General features: G+C 41.4%; 2 protein-coding genes across 2 annotated transcripts; one reads left to right on the forward strand and one right to left on the reverse strand.

The window, feature by feature from the left end:
• The first annotated feature begins 1,882 nt into the window (after window positions 1-1,882).
• On the forward strand, window positions 1,883-6,980 carry LOC118941384 (erythroblast NAD(P)(+)--arginine ADP-ribosyltransferase-like). The gene is made up of 3 exons (XM_036953880.1): window positions 1,883-1,986; window positions 2,154-2,245; window positions 5,560-6,980. Exons 2-3 carry the CDS (start codon window positions 2,168-2,170, stop codon window positions 6,328-6,330), a joined length of 849 nt encoding a protein of 282 aa, XP_036809775.1. The 5' UTR covers window positions 1,883-1,986; window positions 2,154-2,167; the 3' UTR covers window positions 6,331-6,980.
• Window positions 6,981-19,893: 12,913 nt separating this feature from the next.
• On the reverse strand, window positions 19,894-24,671 carry LOC110534581 (semaphorin-4F). Its single transcript, XM_036953870.1, has 6 exons — window positions 24,490-24,671; window positions 24,056-24,260; window positions 23,816-23,925; window positions 23,544-23,686; window positions 22,732-22,787; window positions 19,894-20,884 (listed from the first exon to the last, which is right to left on the reverse strand). Exons 1-6 carry the CDS (start codon window positions 24,550-24,552, stop codon window positions 20,346-20,348), a joined length of 1,116 nt encoding a protein of 371 aa, XP_036809765.1. The 5' UTR covers window positions 24,553-24,671; the 3' UTR covers window positions 19,894-20,345.
• Window positions 24,672-24,865: the final 194 nt, after the last annotated feature.

A 24,865-nucleotide genomic window follows, 5' to 3' on the forward strand; every position in this document is an offset into this window, starting at 1 on the left:
TTGTGTTAATGTTCCTGTCCAGGCAGAACTATAAGCCTTGTGTTAATGTTACTGTCCAGGCAGAACCATAAGCCTTGTGTTAATGTTCCTGTCCAGGCAGAAATATGAGCCTTGTGTTAATGTTCCTGTCCAGGCAGAAATATGAGCCTTGTGTTAATGGTCCTGTCCAGGCAGAAATATGAGCCTTGTGTTAATGTTCCTGTCCAGGCAGAAATATGAGCCTTGTGTTAATGTACCTGTCCAGGCAGAAATATGAGCCTTGTGTTAATGTTCCTGTCCAGGCAGAAATATGAGCCTTGTGTTAATGTTCCTGTCCAGGCAGAAATATGAGCCTTGTGTTAATGTTCCTGTCCAGGCAGAACTATAAGCCTTGTGTTAACGTTCCTGTCGAGGCAGAAATATAAGCCTTGTGTTAATGTTCCTGTCCAGGCAGAACTATGAGCCTTGTGTTAATGTTCCTGTCCAGGCAGAACTATAAGCCTTGTGTTAATGTTCCTGTCCAGGCAGAACTATAAGCCTTGTGTTAATGTTACTGTCCAGGCAGAACTATGAGCCGTGTTAATGTTACTGTCCAGGCAGAACTATGAGCCGTGTTAATGTTACTGTCCAGGCAGAACTATAAGCCTTGTGGTAATGTTACTGTCCAGGCAGAAGATATAAGCCTTGTGGTAATGTTACTGTCCAGGCAGAACTATAAGCCTTGTTTTAATGTTCCTGTCCACGCAGAACTATAAGCCTTGTGTTAATGTTCCTGTCCAGGCAGAAATATGAGCCTCGTGTTAATGTTCCTGTCCAGGCAGAACTATAAGCCTTGTGTTAATGTTACTGTCCAGGCAGAACCATAAGCCTTGTGTTAATGTTCCTGTCCAGGCAGAAATATGAGCCTTGTGTTAATGTTCCTGTCCAGGCAGAAATATGAGCCTTGTGTTAATGGTCCTGTCTAGGCAGAACTATAAGCCTTGTGTTAATGTTCCTGTCCAGGCAGAACTATAAGACTTGTGTTAATGGTCCTGTCCAGGCAGAAATATGAGCCTTGTGTTAATGTTCCTGTCCAGGCAGAAATATGAGCCTTGTGTTAATGTACCTGTCCAGGCAGAAATATGAGCCTTGTGTTAATGTTCCTGTCCAGGCAGAAATATGAGCCTTGTGTTAATGTTCCTGTCCAGGCAGAAATATGAGCCTAGTGTTAATGTTCCTGTCCAGGCAGAAATATGAGCCTTGTGTTAATGTTCCTGTCCAGGCAGAACTATAAGCCTTGTGTTAATGTTCCTGTCCAGGCAGAACTATAAGCCGTGTGGTAATGTTAATGTCCAGGCAGAACTATAAGCCTTGTGGTAATGTTACTGTCCAGGAATAACTATAAGCCTTGTGGTAATGTTACTGTCCAGGCAGAACTATACGTCTTGTGTTAATGTTCCTGTCCAGGCAGAACTATATGTCTTGTGTTAATGTTACTGTCCAGGCAGAACTATAAGCCTTGTGGTAATGTTCCTGTCCAGGCAAAACTATAAGCCTTGTGTTAATGTTACTGTCCAGGCAGAACTATAAGCCTTGTTAATGTTACTGTCAAGGCAGATCTATAAGCCTTGTGTTAATGTTACTGTCCAGGCAGAACTATAAGCCTTGTGTTAATGTTACTGTCCAGGCAGAACTATAAGCCTTGTGTTAATGTTACTGTCCAGGCAGAATTATAAGCCGTGTTAATGTTACTGTCCAGGCAGAAGTAAAAGCCAAAGTCCAAAAAAGGACAGAAGAATTAGACCAAAGTATATAAAGGAACTATTAAAAACAGCCAATGGGAGGCTGACACGAGAGTCTGTGGTGTATGATAGTCAAATGTAACGTTCACGTGGGTTCTCTGTAAATGGTCATACAGCCCCGACTGAAGGAGACACACCAAGAGCAACAACAGATAAAGACACACCAAGAGACATCAAAGTCAAGAAGATCTGGTGAAGCTACACCCAACAGGAGCACAAGAGTAACGTAAATTGTAACATTTATTAGACTCTGACTTAGAATAATTACATTTTTCCTGGAAGTAACTTCTATAATAATAATCATTTATCATTTATATTCTTAAACTGTAATATAAGTGACTATTGCTGACCACTATTCGACCACTGTTCCCTTTGCATGTTGTTTTACTACAGGACCTGTTGAAGTCATGGGGAGAGAAAACATCCTATCCTTTGCTTTGCTGTGTGTCTTCCATGATTGGACTCTGGGTGTGGAATCAAAGATGGTACGAATCTCTCAAATCTCTTACATTGAATTATAAGATCTATTTTTTTCAGCACAAAGGCTTTTTGGGTATTGTTCACTATCCAGCATAGAAGTACATTACATGTTACTTGCCACTTTAAATACCATGTGTCAGTTCTTTCTCTCCTTTTTGTTTGGAGGGGGGGGGGGGATGCTACGGTTGCCATGGGTAACCAACTTGAAAAATGTAGAATTACTACATTACCCATAATGCCCATTGACTGAACTTTCCAATTTACCGTGGAAATCATGCATCACAATAGTAATTCTATTTCTATGGTGAAAGGCCTTCTTTGAGGTAGGGCAGGGCGGTGACTTCATTGTACTGTGCTCGGTCGCATAATAGACATGTGTGGTCATACAAGGTTCCACTGGTGGAATCAGTAGCGTAAAAATGATTTACATGGCCCCAGTTGCATTTGCAACCACATTACTTTTCTATGCAAATTCAATAACAGTTGCACAAATAGGCTGACAGTGAACAAAATAACCACAGACATGAAGTTGACAATAGCTTTTTTAGTAGCATAAATACATTGTATTTCTATGGTTGCAGCCCTAAAACATGTAATTGCATTTAATCAAATGAATCAGATCTCAATGTGTTACCACCCTTAGAGCGGGGATACCTCTGTGGTTCATTAATTAATGTAAGGAAACTGTTACGGAAATACTACTCACTATTAAAGCTTAAAATTAAACCAATTATTGCTTTGTAGCACCTACAGACTGTAGTCTTAAAAGAGGACTGAGTAAGGCCAAAATGTCACAACACAACTTCATCATTTTTCAGTAAGTCATGAGAAAGTATTCATGAATAAGTTTGAATTCCTATGAATGTGTTATAACATCCAAAGAGTGCCACTTTACCAATCGTGGTGGAAAATAATTCATGAATCAGTTACTAGTGCTGGTAAACACTAATGTGTCTTCTCTGATTGTACCCAATACATGTATAAGTATGTGTACACATAAAGGCTTCATGACTCTTTATGTCATGCATATAAAGGCTTCATGACTCTTTATGTCATGCATATAAAGGCTTCATGACTCTTTATGTCATGCATATAAAGGCTTCATGACTCTTTATGTCATGCATATAAAGGCTTCATGACTCTTTATGTCATGCATATAAAGGCCTCATGACTCTTTATGTCATGCATATAAAGGCTTCATGACTCTTTATGTCATGCATACAGTATAAAGGCTTCATGACTCTTTATGTCATGCATATAAAGGCCTCATGACTCTTTATGTCATGCATATAAAGGCTTCGTGACTCTTTGTCATGCATACAGTATAAAGGCTTCATGACTCTTTATGTCATGCATATAAAGGCCTCATGACTCTTTATGTCATGCATATAAAGGCCTCATGACTCTTTATGTCATGCATATAAAGGCTTCATGACTCTTTATGTCATGCATATAAAGGCTTCATGACTCTTTATGTCATGCATATAAAGGCTTCGTGACTCTTTATGTCATGCATATAAAGGCTTCATGACTCTTTATGTCATGCATATAAAGGCTTCATGACTCTTTATGTCATGCATATAAAGGCTTCGTGACTCTTTATGTCATGCATACAGAATAAAGGCTTCATGACTCTTTATGTCATGCATACAGTATAAAGGCCTCATGACTCTTTATGTCATGCATACAGTATAAAGGCCTCATGACTCTTTATGTCATGCATACAGAATAAAGGCTTCATGACTCTTTATGTCATGCATACAGTATAAAGGCTTCATGACTCTTTATGTCATGCATACAGTATAAAGGCTTCGTGACTCTTTATGTCATGCATACAGTATAAAGGCTTCGTGACTCTTTATGTCATGCATACAGTATAAAGGCTTCATGACTCTTTATGTCATGCATACAGTATAAAGGCTTCGTGACTCTTTATGTCATGCATACAGTATAAAGGCTTCATGACTCTTTATGTCATGCATACAGAATAAAGGCTTCATGACTCTTTATGTCATGCATACAATATAAAGGCTTCATGACTCTTTGTCATGCATACAGTATAAAGGCTTCATGACTCTTTATGTCATGCATACAGTATAAAGGCTTCGTGACTCTTTATGTCATGCATACAGTATAAAGGCTTCATGACTCTTTATGTCATGCATACAGTATAAAGGCTTCGTGACTCTTTATGTCATGCATACAGTATAAAGGCTTCATGACTCTTTATGTCATGCATACAGAATAAAGGCTTCATGACTCTTTATGTCATGCATACAGTATAAAGGCTTCATGACTCTTTATGTCATGCATACAGAATAAAGGCTTCATGACTCTTTATGTCATGCATACAGTATAAAGGCTTCGTGACTCTTTATGTCATGCATACAGTATAAAGGCTTCATGACTCTTTATGTCATGCATACAGAATAAAGGCTTCATGACTCTTTATGTCATGCATACAGTATAAAGGCTTCATGACTCTTTATGTCATGCATACAGAATAAAGGCTTCATGACTCTTTATGTCATGCATACAGTATAAAGGCTTCATGACTCTTTATGTCATGCATACAGAATAAAGGCTTCATGACTCTTTATGTCATGCATACAGTATAAAGGCTTCATGACTCTTTATGTCATGCATACAGAATAAAGGCTTCGTGACTCTTTATGTCATGCATACAGTATAAAGGCTTCATGACTCTTTATGTCATGCATACAGTATAAAGGCTTCATGACTCTTTATGTCATGCATACAGAATAAAGGCTTCGTGACTCTTTATGTCATGCATACAGTATAAAGGCTTCATGACTCTTTATGTCATGCATACAGTATAAAGGCTTCATGACTCTTTATGTCATGCATACAGTATAAAGGCTTCGTGACTCTTTATGTCATGCATACAGTATAAAGGCTTCATGACTCTTTATGTCATGCATACAGTATAAAGGCTTCGTGACTCTTTATGTCATGCATACAATATAAAGGCTTCATGACTCTTTATGTCATGCATACAGTATAAAGGCTTCGTGACTCTTTATGTCATGCATACAGTATGAAGGCTTCATGACTCTTTATGTCATGCATACAATATAAAGGCTTCATGACTCTTTATGTCATGCATACAGTATAAAGGCTTCATGACTCTTTATGTCATGCATACAGTATAAAGGCTTCATGACTCTATGTCATGCATATAAAGGCTTCATGACTCTTTATGTCATGCATACAGTATAAAGGCTTCATGACTCTTTATGAATAATACATTTCACCACTGTAATTAAAGTGTTACCATTGTCTCTTCCCTTTCCTGAAGATTCATCCCCGACTGAATCGTCGTAATCTCGACCCAATACAGCTTGACATGGCCCCTGACTCTATCGATGACTCCTATGAGGGCTGCAGGGAGAATATGCTCTCTGAGGTGAAAAAAACCTTCCTACCAAATGAGAAAAATATTGACAGCAAATTCAAAGGCGCTTGGGAAGATGCTATGAAGGTGTATGACAACAACTATAACTCTAACAATGAACTGTCTAATGACCATTTAAGGGCAATTCATGTGTATGTGAATACAGGAAAGAGCATTTTCGAGTCATTCAATGAGGCCACTCGTACCCTAGGGAAGCGCTACAAGACCGATTACAAGTATCACTCCTTGCATTTCCTGTTGTCTGATGCCTTACGTATTCTTAATAAAGCCCAGGGGAAAAAGTGTGAAAAAACCTTTCGTGGAAGCACTCGAGCTTTCCAAGGAGAAAAAGGTCACACCATGCGATTTGGCCAATTTGCTTCATCATCTACCGACGAGCTTGTGGCTAAATTTTTTGCAGATTGGAAGACATGTTTTAAGATCACTACCTGTTTTGGTGCTTCCCTGGCAGGTTTATCTCAATTGAATGATGAACAAGAGGTGTTGATTCCCCCATATGAGGTTTTCAAAATTGCTGAGGTGACCAAGAATAAAGTATTGGAAGATAAGGACAAAGATGATAAGAGTGAATGTGAGATTGTCTACGAACTAGAGAGCACAAAAACAACCCAAAGTCAATTGAATTGCAATATTGTCGAAAAAGACAAAAAATAAACAAACCCTGTAACATCATGTAACACCTGACATTTGTGACATGTGAATGTCTTGGTGTTAAGGGATTTTTTATCAATAATGACTAATTATGTATACATTTCAATCAGGACTGACTAATCAGAATTCTATTATGTTACTGTATAGATGTATGAATTTTCTTTAATCCTAGTACTGAATATAATGTGTGTAAATATAATCAAGAATTAGAACAATGACTGTCTGTTCCTTGGTAGAAATTAATGAACTTATCGTCAGACTGGCTAGGATGCTTATCTACACAGGAAGACCGTGGCTTGGTCATAAATTATCTAAATTGGTGAGAGACGATGTAGGAAGGCTTGAGATATTGCCTTTGTACCAGGGTGAAGAAGAGACGGGACAGTTTCGAAAACTAATGACATCATTTACAGTTTATAACCTGTGGTAAATTGTATCATGTTCAGTACTCTCGAGAATAAACGCTAGTGCTTGACTTGTCTCCGCCCATTTTATGCAAATAAGTTTCTTACAAATCCTTAGAAATGGGCTGAGTGTATTAATTGAATTGGGTATTAAACATATAGGAATTGAATTCCTCTAACACTTGGTCAAGGTCCACTTCCTTGTAGACGTTGCATTGCATCAACCAATGGTCGGTTCCCACTATGGCCAAGCTGTGAAGTCAAAATTGTCTGTAACATAAACAATGATGGGAAAAAAAGTGGTCTGGTGGTGTTGTGTCATGAAGTGTTGCAAAGAAGCTGGAGACGTGGGAATATTTAGTACAGGGATGGGCAACGGGCGACCCACAGGCAATTCCTTCTCTTCGCACCATGGCAACATGTGGAGAATTACAGGAAATGAGCTGGAAAACAGCTAATTTTCCCCTCCGCCCCAAGGCAAAATGAGTAGAATTGCATTAGTTAGTTAGTTAGAAAACTGCTAAATGTTCTCTACATCCCATGGCAAAATGTGTAAAAATGCACAAAATTAACAGTGAAACATAAAAAACATTTCTGCTGTCAAGAGTGGGGCCACTAAATGTTTTGCTTGCAATAGGTGTGGGGGAAGGGGGGCAACTGCAGCCCGTCATCTTGAGTTCAGATTTTTATGTGGTCCTCACCCACATCAATGTTGCCTATCCCTGATTTAGTAAAAGTATCACAACTTTTTTGAATTTCTGGTGTACTACCCTTTTGACTGACCTAAAACTTCAAATTATAATATTACATAGTTAAGCAGAACATGTGCTCGCCCCCCTCTTCTGAATTATAATATTACATAGTTAAGTAGAACATGTGCTCGCCCCCCTCTTCTGAATTATAATATTACATAGTTAAGTAGAACATGTGCTCGCCCCCCTCTTCTGAATTATAATATTACATAGTTAAGTAGAACATGTGGTCGCCTCTCTCTTCTGAATTATAATATTACATGGCCCTCTGATTATAGTTAAGATATCATATTATATGACACACTGAACTAACAAAGTTAAATGGTTCAATAAAATTATATGGGAAAACTACCAATTAGTACTGGGGGAATATTTACTGAAATGTGCTTTGTTCAGAACATCAAACAATGGATAACGACAACTACAAAACATTCTCAAATATTACAAAAATACATTTCCCCCAAAAAAGATTCAACATCATGTAAAAAAAAAAGCAAGTCAAATGTACAAATGTCCCACCACTAGACATCCTCATGTTCATTATCTCCAGCACAATGCCAGAGTCTAAACATGTTGTCATTCTCATGTTCATTATCTCCAGCACAATGCCAGAGTCTAAACATGTTGTCATTCTCATGTTCATTATCTCCAGCACAATGCCAGAGTCTAAACATGTTGTCATCCTCATGTTCATTATCTCCGGCACAATGCCAGAGTCTAAACATGTTGTCATCCTCATGTTCATTATCTCCGGCACAATGCCAGAGTCTAAACATGTTGTCATCCTCATGTTCATTATCTCCGGCACAATGCCAGAGTCTAAACATGTTGTCATCCTCATGTTCATTATCTCCGGCACAATGCCAGAGTCTAAACATGTTGTCATCCTCATGTTCATTATCTCCGGCACAATGCCAGAGTCTAAACATGTTGTCATCCTCATGTTCATTATCTCCAGCACAATGCCAGAGTCTAAACATGTTGTCATCCTCATGTTCATTATCTCCAGCACAATGCCAGAGTCTAAACATGTTGTCATCCTCATGTTCATTATCTCCAGCACAATGCCAGAGTCTAAACATGTTGTCATCCTCATGTTCATTATCTCCAGCACAATGCCAGAGTCTAAACATGTTGTCATCCTCATGTTCATTATCTCCAGCACAATGCCAGAGTCTAAACATGTTGTCATCCTCATGTTCATTATCTCCAGCACAATGCCAGAGTCTAAACATGTTGTCATCCTCATGTTCATTATCTCCAGCACAATGCCAGTGTCTAAACATGTTGTCATCCTCATGTTCATTATCTCCAGCACAATGCCAGAGTCTAAACATGTTGTCATCCTCATGTTCATTATCTCCAGCACAATGTCAGAGTCTAAACATGTTGTCATCCTCATGTTCATTATCTCCAGCACAATGCCAGAGTCTAAACATGTTGTCATCCTCATGTTCATTATCTCCAGCACAATGCCAGAGTCTAAACATGTTGTCATCCTCATGTTCATTATCTCCAGCACAATGCCAGAGTCTAAACATGTTGTCATCCTCATGTTCATTATCTCCAGCACAATGCCAGAGTCTAAACATGTTGTCATCATCATGTTCATTATCTCCAGCACAATGCCAGAGTCTAAACATGTTGTCATCCTCATGTTCATTATCTACAGCACAATGCCAGAGTCTAAACATGTTGTCATCCTCATGTTCATTATCTCCGGCACAATGCCAGAGTCTAAACATGTTGTCATCCTCATGTTCATTATCTCCGGCACAATGCCAGAGTCTAAACATGTTGTCATCCTCATGTTCATTATCTCCGGCACAATGCCAGAGTCTAAACATGTTGTCATCCTCATGTTCATTATCTCCGGCACAATGCCAGAGTCTAAACATGTTGTCATCCTCATGTTCATTATCTCCAGCACAATGCCAGAGTCTAAACATGTTGTCATCCTCATGTTCATTATCTCCAGCACAATGCCAGAGTCTAAACATGTTGTCATCCTCATGTTCATTATCTCCAGCACAATGCCAGAGTCTAAACATGTTGTCATCCTCATGTTCATTATCTCCAGCACAATGCCAGAGTCTAAACATGTTGTCATCCTCATGTTCATTATCTCCAGCACAATGCCAGAGTCTAAACATGTTGTCATCCTCATGTTCATTATCTCCAGCACAATGCCAGAGTCTAAACATGTTGTCATCCTCATGTTCATTATCTCCAGCACAATGCCAGTGTCTAAACATGTTGTCATCCTCATGTTCATTATCTCCAGCACAATGCCAGAGTCTAAACATGTTGTCATCCTCATGTTCATTATCTCCAGCACAATGTCAGAGTCTAAACATGTTGTCATCCTCATGTTCATTATCTCCAGCACAATGCCAGAGTCTAAACATGTTGTCATCCTCATGTTCATTATCTCCAGCACAATGCCAGAGTCTAAACATGTTGTCATCCTCATGTTCATTATCTCCAGCACAATGCCAGAGTCTAAACATGTTGTCATCCTCATGTTCATTATCTCCAGCACAATGCCAGAGTCTAAACATGTTGTCATCATCATGTTCATTATCTCCAGCACAATGCCAGAGTCTAAACATGTTGTCATCCTCATGTTCATTATCTACAGCACAATGCCAGAGTCTAAACATGTTGTCATCATCATGTTCATTATCTCCAGCACAATGCCAGAGTCTAAACATGTTGTCATCCTCATGTTCATTATCTCCAGCACAATGCCAGAGTCTAAACATGTTGTCATCCTCATGTTCATTATCTCCAGCACAATGCCAGAGTCTAAACATGATGTCATCCTCATGTTCATTATCTCCAGCACAATGCCAGATTCTAAACATGTTGTCATCCTCATGTTCATTATCTCCAGCACAATGCCAGAGTCTAAACATGTTCTCATGTTCATTATCTCCAGCACAATGCCAGAGTCTAAACATGATGTCATCCTCATGTTCATTATCTCCAGCACAATGCCAGAGTCTAAACATGATGTCATCCTCATGTTCATTATCTCCAGCACAATGCCAGAGTCTAAACATGTTGTCATCCTCATGTTCATTATCTCCAGCACAATGCCAGAGTCTAAACATGTTGTCATCCTCATGTTCATTATCTCCAGCACAATGCCAGAGTCTAAACATGTTGTCATCCTCATGTTCATTATCTCCAGCACAATGCCAGAGTCTAAACATGATGTCATCCTCATGTTCATAATCTCCAGCACAATGCCAGAGTCTAAACATGTTGTCATGCTCATGTTCATTATCTCCAGCACAATGCCAGAGTCTAAAATGTTGTCATCCTCATGTTCATTATCTCCAGCACAATGCCAGAGTCTAAACATGATGTCATCCTCATGTTCATTATCTCCAGCACAATGCCAGAGTCTAAACATGATGTCATCCTCATGTTCATTATCTCCAGCACAATGCCAGAGTCTAAACATGTTGTCATCCTCATGTTCATTATCTCCAGCACAATGCCAGAGTCTAAACATGTTGTCATCCTCATGTTCATTATCTCCAGCACAATGCCAGAGTCTAAACATGATGTCATCCTCATGTTCATTATCTCCAGCACAATGCCAGAGTCTAAACATGATGTCATCCTCATGTTCATCATCTCCAGCACAATGCCAGAGTCTAAACATGATGTCATCCTCATGTTCATTATCTCCAGCACAATGTCAGAGTCTAAACATGTTGTCATGTTCATTATCTCCAGCACAATGCCAGAGTCTAAACATGTTGTCATCCTCATGTTCATTATCTCCAGCACAATGCCAGAGTATAAACATGATGTCATCCTCATGTTTGTTATCTCCAGCACAATGCCAGAGTCTAAACATGTTGTCATCCTCATGTTCATTATCTCCAGCACAATGCCAGAGTCTAAACATGTTGTCATCCTCATGTTCATGATCTCCAGCACAATGCCAGAGTCTAAACATGTTGTCATCCTCATGTTCATTATCTCCAGCACAATGTCAGAGTCTAAACATGTTGTCATCCTCATGTTCATTATCTCCAGCACAATGCCAGAGTCTAAACATGTTGTCATCCTCATGTTCATTATCTCCAGCACAATGCCAGAGTCTAAACATGTTGTCATCCTCATGTTCATTATCTCCAGCACAATGCCAGAGTCTAAACATGTTGTCATCCTCATGTTCATTATCTCCAGCACAATGCCAGAGTCTAAACATGTTGTCATCCTCATGTTCATTATCTCCAGCACAATGCCAGAGTCTAAACATGTTGTCATCCTCATGTTCATTATCTCCAGCACAATCCCAGAGTCTAAACATGTTGTCATCCTCATGTTCATGATCTCCAGCACAATGCCAGAGTCTAAACATGTTGTCATGTTCATTATCTCCAGCACAATGCCAGAGTCTAAACATGATGTCATCCTCATGTTCGTTATCTTCCAGCACAATGCCAGAGTCTAAACATGTTGTCATGTTCATTATCTCCAGCACAAATGCCAGAGTCTAAACATGTTGTCATCCTCATGTTCATGATCTCAAGCACAATGCCAGAGTCTAAACATGTTGTCATCCTCATGTTCATTATCTCCAGCACAATGCCAGATTCTAAACATGTTGTCATCCGCATGTTCATTATCTCCAGCACAATGCCAGAGTCTAAACATGTTGTCATCCTCATGTTCATTATCTCCAGCACAATGCCAGAGTCTAAACATGTTGTCATCCTCATGTTCATTATCTCCAGCACAATGCCAGAGTCTAAACATGTTGTCATCCTCATGTTCATTATCTCCAGCACAATGCCAGAGTCTAAACATGTTGTCATCCTCATGTTCATTATCTCCAGCACAATGCCAGAGTCTAAACATGTTGTCATCCTCATGTTCATTATCTCCAGCACAATGCCAGAGTCTAAACATGTTGTCATCCTCATGTTCATTATCTCCAGCACAATCCCAGAGTCTAAACATGTTGTCATCCTCATGTTCATGATCTCCAGCACAATGCCAGAGTCTAAACATGTTGTCCTCCTCATGTTCATTATCTCCAGCACAATGCCAGAGTCTAAACATGTTGTCATCCTCATGTTCATTATTTCCAGCCCAATGCCAGAGTCTAAACATGTTGTCATCCTCATGTTCATTATCTCCAGCACAATGCCAGAGTCTAAACATGTTGTCATCCTCATGTTCATTATCTCCAGCACAATGCCAGAGTCTAAACATGATGTCATCATCATGTTCATTATCTCCAGCACAATGCCAGAGTCTAAACATGATGTCATCCTCATGTTCATTATCTCCAGCACAATGACAGAGTCTAAACATGTTGTCATCCTCATGTTCATTATCTCCAGCACAATGCCAGAATCTAAACATGTTGTCATCCCCATGTTCATGATCTCCAGCACAATGCCAGAGTCTAAACATGATGTCATCCTCATGTTCATTATCTCCAGCACAATGCCAGAGTCTAAACATGTTGTCATCCTCATGTTCATTATCTCCAGCACAATGCCAGAGTCTAAACATGTTGTCATCCTCATGTTCATTATCTCCAGCACAATGCCAGAGTCGAAACATGATGTCATCCTCATGTTCATTATCTCCAGCACAATGCCAGAGTCTAAACATGATGTCATCCTCATGTTCATTATCTCCAGCACAATGCCAGAGTCTAAACATGATGTCATGTTCATTATCTCCAGCACAATGCCAGAGTCTAAACATGTTGTCATCCTCATGTTCATTATCTCCAGCACAATGCCAGAGTCTAAACATGTTGTCATCCTCATGTTCATTATCTCCAGCACAATGCCAGAGTCTAAACATGTTGTCATCCTCATGTTCATTATCTCCAGCACAATGCCAGAGTCTAAACATGTTGTCATCCTCATGTTCATTATCTCCAGCACAATCCCAGAGTCTAAACATGTTGTCATCCTCATGTTCATGATCTCCAGCACAATGCCAGAGTCTAAACATGTTGTCCTCCTCATGTTCATTATCTCCAGCACAATGCCAGAGTCTAAACATGTTGTCATCCTCATGTTCATTATCTCCAGCACAATGCCAGAGTCTAAACATGTTGTCATCCTCATGTTCATTATCTCCAGCACAATGCCAGAGTCTAAACATGTTGTCATCCTCATGTTCATTATCTCCAGCACAATGCCAGAGTCTAAACATGATGTCATCCTCATGTTCATTATCTCCAGCACAATGCCAGAGTCTAAACATGATGTCATCCTCATGTTCATTATCTCCAGCACAATGCCAGAGTCTAAACATGTTGTCATGTTCATTATCTCCAGCACAATGCCAGAGTCTAAACATGATGTCATCCTCATGTTCATTATCTCCATCACAATGCCAGAGTCTAAACATGATGTCATCCTCATGTTTGATATCTCCAGCACAATGCCAGAGTCTAAACATGTTGTCATCCTCATGTTCATTATCTCCAGCACAATGCCAGAGTCTAAACATGATGTCATCCTCATGTTCATTATCTCCAGCACAATGCCAGAGTCTAAACATGTTGTCATGTTCATTATCTCCAGCACAATGCCAGAGTCTAAACATGATGTCATCCTCATGTTCGTTATCTTCCAGCACAATGCCAGAGTCTAAACATGTAATCATGTTCATTATCTCCTGCACAAATGCCAGAGTCTAAACATGTTGTCATCCTCATGTTCATTATCTCCAGCACAAATGCCAGAGTCTAAACATGTTGTCATCCTCATGTCCATGATCTCCAGCACAATGCCAGAGTCTAAACATGTTGTCATCCTCATGTTCATTATCTCCAGCACAATGCCAGAGTCTAAACATGTTGTCATCCTCATGTTCATTATCTCCAGCACAATGCCAGAGTCTAAACATGTTGTCATCCTCATGTTCATTATCTCCAGCACAATGCCAGAGTCTAAACATGTTGTCATCCTCATGTTCATTATCTCCAGCACAATGCCAGAGTCTAAACATGTTGTCATCCTCATGTTCATTATCTCCAGCACAATGCCAGAGTCTAAACATGTTGTCATCCTCATGTTCATTATCTCCAGCACAATGCCAGAGTCTAAACATGTTGTCATCCTCCTGTTCATTATCTCCAGCACAATGCCAGAGTCTAAACATGTTGTCATCCTCATGTTCATTATCTCCAGCACAATCCCAGAGTCTAAACATGTTGTCATCCTCATGTTCATTATCTCCAGCACAATGCCAGAGTCTAAACATGTTGTCATCCTCATGTTCATTATCTCCAGCACAATGCCAGAGTCTAAACATGTTGTCATCCTCATGTTTATTATCTCCAGCACAATGCCAGAGTCTAAACATGTTGTCATCCTCATGTTCATTATCTCCAGCACAATGCCAGAGTCTAAACATGATGTCATCCTCATGTTCATTATCTCCAGCACAATGCCAGAGTCTAAACATGATGTCATCCTCATGTTCATTATCTCCAGCACAATGCCAGAGTCTAAACATGTTGTCATGTTCATTATCTCCAGCACAATGCCAGAGTCTAAACATGATGTCATCCTCATGTTCATTATCTCCATCACAATGCCAGAGTCTAAACATGATGTCATCCTCATGTTTGTTATCTCCAGCACAATGCCAGAGTCTAAACATGTTGTCATCCTCATGTTCATTATCTCCAGCACAATGCCAGAGTCTAAACATGATGTCATCCTCATGTTCATTATCTCCAGCACAATGCCAGAGTCTAAACATGTTGTCATGTTCATTATCTCCAGCACAATGCCAGAGTCTAAACATGATGTCATCCTCATGTTCGTTATCTTCCAGCACAATGCCAGAGTCTAAACATGTTGTCATGTTCATTATCTCCTGCACAAATGCCAGAGTCTAAACATGTTGTCATCCTCATGTTCATTATCTCCAGCACAAATGCCAGAGTCTAAACATGTTGTCATCCTCATGTCCATGATCTCCAGCACAATGCCAGAGTCTAAACATGTTGTCATCCTCATGTTCATTATCTCCAGCACAATGCCAGAGTCTAAACATGTTGTCATCCTCATGTTCATTATCACCAGCACAATGCCAGAGTCTAAACATGTTGTCATCCTCATGTTCATTATCTCCAGCACAATGCCAGAGTCTAAACATGTTGTCATCCTCATGTTCATTATCTCCAGCACAATGCCAGAGTCTAAACATGTTGTCATCCTCATGTTCATTATCTCCAGCACAATGCCAGAGTCTAAACATGTTGTCATCCTCATGTTCATTATCTCCAGCACAATGCCAGAGTCTAAACATGTTGTCATCCTCATGTTCATTATCTCCAGCACAATGCCAGAGTCTAAACATGTTGTCATCCTCATGTTCATTATCTCCAGCACAATCCCAGAGTCTAAACATGTTGTCATCCTCATGTTCATTATCTCCAGCACAATGCCAGAGTCTAAACATGTTGTCATCCTCATGTTCATTATCTCCAGCACAATGCCAGAGTCTAAACATGTTGTCATCCTCATGTTTATTATCTCCAGCACAATGCCAGAGTCTAAACATGATGTCATCCTCATGTTCATTATCTCCAGCACAATGCCAGAGTCTAAACATGTTGTCATCCTCATGTTCATTATCTCCAGCACAATGCCAGAGTCTAAACATGTTCTCATGTTCATTATCTCCAGCACAATGCCAGAGTCTAAACATGATGTCATCCTCATGTTCATTATCTCCAGCACAATGCCAGAGTCTAAACATGTTGTCATCTTCATGTTCATTATCTCCAGCACAATGCCAGAGTCTAAACATGTTCTCATGTTCATTATCTCCAGCACAATGCCAGAGTCTAAACATGATGTCATCCTCATGTCCATTATCTCCAGCACAATGCCAGAGTCTAAACATGATGTCATCCTCATGTTCATTATCTCCAGCACAATGCCAGAGTCTAAACATGTTGTCATCCTCATGTTCATTATCTCCAGCACAATGCCAGAGTCTAAACATGTTGTCATCCTCATGTTCATTATCTCCAGCACAATGCCAGAGTCTAAACATGTTGTCATCCTCATGTTCATTATCTCCAGCACAATGCCAGAGTCTAAACATGTTGTCATCCTCATGTTCATGATCTCCAGCACAATGCCAGAGTCTAAACATGATGTCATCCTCATGTTCATTATCTCCAGCACAATGCCAGAGTCTAAACATGTTGTCATCCTCATGTTCATTATCTCCAGCACAATGCCAGAGTCTAAACATGTTGTCATCCTCATGTTCATGATCTCCAGCACAATGCCAGAGTCTAAACATGATGTCATCCTCATGTTCATTATCTCCAGCACAATGCCAGAGTCTAAACATGTTGTCATCCTCATGTTCATTATCTCCAGCACAATGCCAGAGTCTAAACATGTTGTCATCCTCATGTTCATTATCTCCAGCACAATGCCAGAGTCTAAACATGATGTCATCCTCATGTTCATTATCTCCAGCACAATGCCAGAGTCTAAACATGATGTCATCCTCATGTTCATTATCTCCAGCACAATGCCAGAGTCTAAACATGATGTCATCCTCATGTTCATTATCTCCAGCACAATGCCAGAGTCTAAACATGTTGTCATGTTCATTATCTCCAGCACAATGCCAGAGTCTAAACATGATGTCATCCTCATGTTCGTTATCTTCCAGCACAATGCCAGAGTCTAAACATGTTGTCATGTTCATTATCTCCAGCACAATGCCAGAGTCTAAACATGTTGTCATCCTCATGTTCATGATCTCCAGCACAATGCCAGAGTCTAAACATGTTGTCATCCTCATGTTCATTATCTCCAGCACAATGCCAGAGTCTAAACATGTTGTCATCCTCATGTTCATTATCTCCAGCACAATGCCAGAGTCTAAACATGTTGTCATCCTCATGTTCATTATCTCCAGCACAATGCCAGAGTCTAAACATGTTGTCATCCTCATGTTCATGATCTCCAGCACAATGCCAGAGTCTAAACATGATGTCATCCTCATGTTCATTATCTCCAGCACAATGCCAGAGTCTAAACATGTTGTCATCCTCATGTTCATTATCTCCAGCACAATGCCAGAGTCTAAACATGTTGTCATCCTCATGTTCATGATCTCCAGCACAATGCCAGAGTCTAAACATGATGTCATCCTCATGTTCATTATCTCCAGCACAATGCCAGAGTCTAAACATGTTGTCATCCTCATGTTCATTATCTCCAGCACAATGCCAGAGTCTAAACATGTTGTCATCCTCATGTTCATTATCTCCAGCACAATGCCAGAGTCTAAACATGATGTCATCCTCATGTTCATTATCTCCAGCACAATGCCAGAGTCTAAACATGATGTCATCCTCATGTTCATTATCTCCAGCACAATGCCAGAGTCTAAACATGATGTCATCCTCATGTTCATTATCTCCAGCACAATGCCAGAGTCTAAACATGTTGTCATGTTCATTATCTCCAGCACAATGCCAGAGTCTAAACATGATGTCATCCTCATGTTCGTTATCTTCCAGCACAATGCCAGAGTCTAAACATGTTGTCATGTTCATTATCTCCAGCACAATGCCAGAGTCTAAACATGTTGTCATCCTCATGTTCATGATCTCCAGCACAATGCCAGAGTCTAAACATGTTGTCATCCTCATGTTCATTATCTCCAGCACAATGCCAGAGTCTAAACATGTTGTCATCCTCATGTTCATTATCTCCAGCACAATGCCAGAGTCTAAACATGTTGTCATCCTCATGTTCATTATCTCCAGCACAATGCCAGAGTCTAAACATGTTGTCATCCTCATGTTCATTATCTCCAGCACAATGCCAGAGTCTAAACATGTTGTCATGTTCATGTTCATTATCTCCAGCACAATGCCAGAGTCTAAACATGTTGTCATCCTCATGTTCATTATCTCCAGCACAATGCCAGAGTCTAAACATGTTGTCCTCCTCATGTTCATTATCTCCAGCACAATGCCAGTCTAAACATGTTGTCATCCTCATGTTCATTATCTCCAGCACAATGCCAGTGTCTAAACATGTTGTCATCCTCATGTTCATTATCTCCAGCACAATGCCAGAGTCTAAACATGTTGTCATCCTCATGTTCATTATCTCCAGCACAATGCCAGAGTCTAAACATGTTGTCATCCTCATGTTCATTATCTCCAGTACAATGCCAGTCTAAACATGTTGTCATCCTCATGTTCATTATCTCCAGCACAATGCCAGAGTCTAAACATGTTGTCATCCTCATGTTCATTATCTCCAGCACAATGCCAGTGTCTAAACATATGAAAATGCCGCATTTTTACGTTTTGTCGAAAAATATATAACGTTCTAGCCAATGACATTAAAAGCAAAAACATTTTAAAAACAGTGATTTTCATCAAACACTGAGATTTGTGGTGACGTGGGGAGCAGGTATATACCCTCCCGCTGGCTAGAAACTGGTTGCCGGTTTGGAAATCACTATCTTTTTCACTTTTAATCCTACCCTGTGATGTCACTAGCTTGGTTTCATTCCAACTGGCGACAGATTTTCATGTGAATTTTGTAAAATATCCATAAGGAAAATATGCACATTTTCCCACCAGTGCCGAGTTTCCACCAAATTGACTTGGAAACAGTGGGTGATGCCAGTGGGTGATGCCAGTGGGTGATGCCAGTTGGTGATGACAGTTGGTGATGACAGTGGGTGATGCCAGTTGGTGATGCCAGTTGGTGCTGACAGTGGGTGCTGACAGTGGGTGATGACAGTGGGTGATGACGGGCTTTCATCGAATTTTCAACTGTGTTGCGATAAATAGCAAATGTGCCCACTCTGGTCCTTGTATGTACGCTGTAGCCAGCAGCTGGCAGATACAGTGGGGTAAGCTTGTCTTGTGACGACCCTCCCACTCTGTCTGCTGTATTCTGTCTTTGTTCTTGTTTCCTTATTAGGATGCCGGTGGGCGGAGTTGGGAGGGTCGTCAGCTTCATGGGAAACACCTGGGCCAGGTGTCTCCCAGGATAAATAGACCTCTTCCACATTCATGGAAGAGACTCTCTCCATGCAGACACCTTTGTAGATTGTGTTGTGGTTCTTGGTGGCCTTTTGTTTGTTTGCTTTGGCACCTTTCAACACCCTGCATTATCACATTCATGCACGCAAAACTCACTTACACTACTGATTACTGATTACACACATCATTGTATATTTTCCTTAGTTGCTTTAGTTAATAAATATATATTTTGTTACTCCTTATCTCCACGTTGTCTCCCTTTGTTACGGGCTTTGAGCCGGTTCGTGACAGTCTACATGACAATATTATTGATAAGAGTAAGATTTGTTTTATTTGTCAAACGGCAGCCAAGCATCGATCATGTCACCAGAATAGGACCCTGGATATTTATTGGAAAGGAGCATCAAGCTCATCATTACTTATTTCATCTGTAGGCTAATAAACTGCATGCTTGCCTGAGTAGTAGTGTGAGGACCACACAACATGTCACTGCATCGATATGATGGTTATCACATCAATATCTGCCTATAAAGGTGGTGTTTCCACCGCCGTTTCTCACATAATTCACTTTACAGACACAAAACGATCCCACCTTGTCAAGCGTATTTTGTTTTGTCGACATTGAAAGTTTACCCAAAAATGTGCTGTTTCCATCAGGCCTGTCGTGACATGTTTTACTCACATAAAAAGGTTGGATGGAAACCTGGTTACAGAGAAGCAGAGACAGAGACACAGAAAGAAAGCCTCAGAGAGAGTCTCTAAGCCGCATCTGGCAAAACACTCCCTTCAATTAAGTCAATTCTGGACATCTCTTCACAAAACGCCCTCTCCCGATTGGCCGCCCGACGTGTCACCCATCACCAGCTTATTCTCATAGCAGGTGGGGCCCCGCCCCTGCTGTCCTTGATTGGCTCCCCCCCCATTTCTGTCCTCTAATGGGATGTGCTGGGCTGCTCTCCAGCACAGCCTCTTCAGGAACACAGTGGCTCCTAAAGCTCCAACCAGCACCCCCAGCAGGACATAGGAGATGTACACCCATACCGGTGATCTCGACAGCCCCGGGTCCACCCTGCCTTCGACACTGAGGTCCTCCATGATGAGCTGGTAGGAGGCTGTGAGGCAGGGTTCGCTACCCCAGGAATAATCACCCTGGACTGAGCAGCGGCAGGAGTAGAGGCCCAGGCTGGATCCGGAGACGGTGACCTCCAGGTGGGAGTGGTGCTGCTGGGTGTGGCGGTCCTGGGGGTGCTCCCAGACGCAGGGGAGAGGGGAGAGATGGGGGTGATCACAGGGGAGGAGGACCAACAGGCCCATCTTCACACGCAGCTCCTTCACCACAGGGGAACAACGACCTGAGATGGAAAGGGGGTGGGAGAGATGACAGAGAGAGGCAGAAGCAGAGAGAGAAAGAGGAGTTGGAGGGAGAGGAGGAGTGAGAAGGAAGAATGGAGAGTAAAAGAGAGAGAAAGAGGAGTTGGAGGGAGAGGAGGAGTGAGAAGGAAGGATGGAGAGTAAAAGAGAGAGAAAGGGAGAGATAGGAAGTATGGTCAAGAGGAGGGAGGGAGTTACTAGATGAGAGTAAGAGCGAGAGATCGTCCTAATTCTGTTTGGAAATGTTGTAGATTTGGTGGATGTGTTTAATAGTGGAATAGATGTGGTATGAGGGCAGTATGCATGTTTAATAGTGGAATAGATGTGGTATGAGGGCTGTATGCATGTTTAATAGTGGAATAGATGTGGTATGAGGGCTGTATGCATGTTTAATAGTGGAATAGATGTGGTATGAGGGCTGTATGCATGTTTAATAGTGGAATAGATGTGGTATGAGGGCTGTATGCATGTTTAATAGTGGAATAGATGTGGTATGAGGGCTGTATGCATGTTTAATAGTGGAATAGATGTGGTATGAGGGCTGTATGCATGTTTAATAGTGGAATAGATGTGGTATGAGGGCTGTATGCATGTTTAATAGTGGAATAGATGTGGTATGAGGGCTGTATGCATGTTTAATAGTGGAATAGATGTGGTATGAGGGCTGTATGCATGTTTAATAGTGGAATAGATGTGGTATGAGGGCTGTATGCATGTTTAATAGTGGAATAGATGTGGTATGAGGGCTGTATGCATGTTTAATAGTGGAATAGATGTGGTATGAGGGCTGTATGCATGTTTAATAGTGGAATAGATGTGGTATGAGGGCTGTATGCATGTTTAATAGTGGAATAGATGTGGTATGAGGGCTGTATGCATGTTTAATAGTGGAATAGATGTGGTATGAGGGCTGTATGCATGTTTAATAGTGGAATAGATGTGGTATGAGGGCTGTATGCATGTTTAATAGTGGAATAGATGTGGTATGAGGGCTGTATGCATGTTTAATAGTGGAATAGATGTGGTATGAGGGCTGTATGCATGTTTAATAGTGGAATAGATGTGGTATGAGGGCTGTATGCATGTTTAATAGTGGAATAGATGTGGTATGAGGGCTGTATGCATGTTTAATAGTGGAATAGATGTGGTATGAGGGCTGTATGCATGTTTAATAGTGGAATAGATGTGGTATGAGGGCTGTATGCATGTTTAATAGTGGAATAGATGTGGTATGAGGGCTGTATGCATGTTTAATAGTGGAATAGATGTGGTATGAGGGCTGTATGCATGTTTAATAGTGGAATAGATGTGGTATGAGGGCTGTATGCATGTTTAATAGTGGAATAGATGTGGTATGAGGGCTGTATGCATGTTTAATAGTGGAATAGATGTGGTATGAGGGCTGTATGCATGTTTAATAGTGGAATAGATGTGGTATGAGGGCTGTATGCATGTTTAATAGTGGAATAGATGTGGTATGAGGGCCTTAAACATGTTTAATAGTGGAATAGATGTGATATAAGAACCTTATGCATGGGTAATAGTGGAATATAACTGATAGAATTATATTATATAATTATTATATATATATTTTTTTACCTTTATTTAACTATACAAGTCAGTTAAGAACAAATTCTTATTGACAATAACGGCCTACCCCGGCCAGACCCTAAACCAGACGATGCTGGGTCAAATGTGCGCCGCCCTATGGGACTCCCAATCACGGCCGGTTGTGATACAGCCTGGAATCAAACAAGGGTCTGTAGTGCGCCTCTAGCACTACAATTTCAATCAACCTGTTTAATAGTGGAATAGTGTTCGTACTCACCCTCTCCAGTGCCACACACCTTCAAAGGGTCCTCTGACTCCCTCTGCACTGGAGATCTGAGAACAGAGGAAGAGCAACGAGAGACGGTGAGATGTGAGGGTGACAGTGAAACAACTTGTTTGAAAGGAAGGAAGATAAAGCAATGTTCTGGACAGCAGGAGGGATAGAGAGTGAGAGAGAGACAGACATAGAGAGTGAGAGACAGAGACAGGCATAGAGAGTGAGAGACAGAGACAGGCATAGAGAGTGGGAGACAGAGACAGGCATAGAGAGTGGGAGACAGAGACAGGCATAGAGAGTGAGAGACAGAGACAGGCATAGAGAGTGAGAGACAGAGACAGGCATAGAGAGTGGGAGACAGAGACAGGCATAGAGAGTGAGAGACAGAGACAGACATAGAGAGTGAGAGACAGAGACAGGCATAGAGAGTGAGAGACAGACAGGCATAGAGAGTGAGAGACAGAGACAGGCATAGAGAGTGGGAGACAGAGACAGGCATAGAGAGTGAGAGACAGACAGGCATAGAGAGTGAGAGACAGAGACAGGCATAGAGAGTGGGAGACAGAGACAGGCATAGAGAGTGGGAGACAGAGACAGGCATAGAGAGTCGGAGACAGAGACAGGCATAGAGAGTGAGAGACAGAGACAGACATAGAGACAGAGAGAGAGGCCTACCAAGGAGGGCCTTAAAACATATGTTTCCGATGCCAATAAAGCCCTTGAATTGAATTCAGAGAGAGAGAGAGAAAGAGAGAAAGAGAGAGAGAGAAAAAGACTCAAACCCCTACAAAGAGAATGCTATGTAGACTCACTCCGCAACACAGGCTCTCGTGTTGAGGTCCCACACACAACCTAGTCCTGCTGCCCGGGCACACACCTGACAGCTGGAGTACACCCTGCACCCCTCTACTGGCACACGGGACAGAGAGGAGGGGGAGCCCACCACCACATGGCCCTGGCAGGGAGCAAAGAATGAAAGATGCCTGTGTGTGTCTGTGTGTCTGTGTGTGTGTGTGTGTGTGTGTGTGTCTGTGTGTGTGTGTGTGTGTGTGTGTGTGTGTGTGTGTGTGTGTGTGTCTGATACCTGGTGTATGAGGATGTTGTTGACGGGCTCTACTGAGGTTGTCAGAGGGATCTCCTGCAGCAGAGTAGCAGTACGACCAACAATAGACACACTGTGTAACTCCCCCTGATCTGTGTGAAAACACACATCAATTCACACCACAGAACATCATCAACCACAAAATGAGAACATTTTCTGATATGTTCAGCATAGTCAATGAATTGCCTGGTCTATTGATTACCTGATGTTTCTCTCTCTCACCTGTTCCCAGATGTAGTAGGGCAGCATCACTATTGGAGATGTTGGTGGCTGTGATCCTGGTGTATGTGGTTCCCCTCCTCACCAGGAGGGGCGCTGCGTCCACAGTGTTCGTCAACAGAGGATGTTCCTTGGCAAACTGCAGCACGCGGTCGGGCATGTCGAAGGAGGAGTTGTAACCCCGGGCTCTCAGGACATCGTTGACACACTGAGGGGGAACAGAGAACAGTTCACTGGGTTATGACGATGATGGACATACTAGGACACTATATGATAATAACCCTGAAATGGAAAATGACTACCAGGATCCGTCCAATAACAAAGAAACACTCATTTTCGAAAGAAGCACTAACTTTCACTATCCGTTGCAGAACGTTTTTAAAATGTTTTCCATTGCATGCCCTAATAAATACAACCCAGGTGAGTCTGGTGAATACCTGTCCAGGTCGGGGGTCGGGTACAGACTCAGAGCTGCCACTGTTCACACAGTTCCTCTTCATATCTCTGAAGCCTCCCGTCGCAAACACCTTGGTGATGTCAGCCAGGCTGTACACACACACTGCTGACACGCGCTCTCCTTTCCTAAACACACACACACACACACATACACATTAACATGTTAATTGCAGTAATGCCGTCCGTATGAGTCACTAACATAATATTCATATTTTAGTGATTCTCCTCTCTCTTTCCCTCGCAATCTGTCCTCTCTCTCATTCACTCTCCACCCCATTTCCCATCTCTACTCCTCCTCTACCTCCCTCTCTCCCCATCTCTACCCCTACTCCCTCCCTCTCTCTTCCCCTCTCCCCC

Source organism: Oncorhynchus mykiss, chromosome 19 (genome assembly GCF_013265735.2).
Source record: "Oncorhynchus mykiss isolate Arlee chromosome 19, USDA_OmykA_1.1, whole genome shotgun sequence".
NCBI classification, from domain to species: Eukaryota; Metazoa; Chordata; class Actinopteri; order Salmoniformes; family Salmonidae; genus Oncorhynchus; species Oncorhynchus mykiss.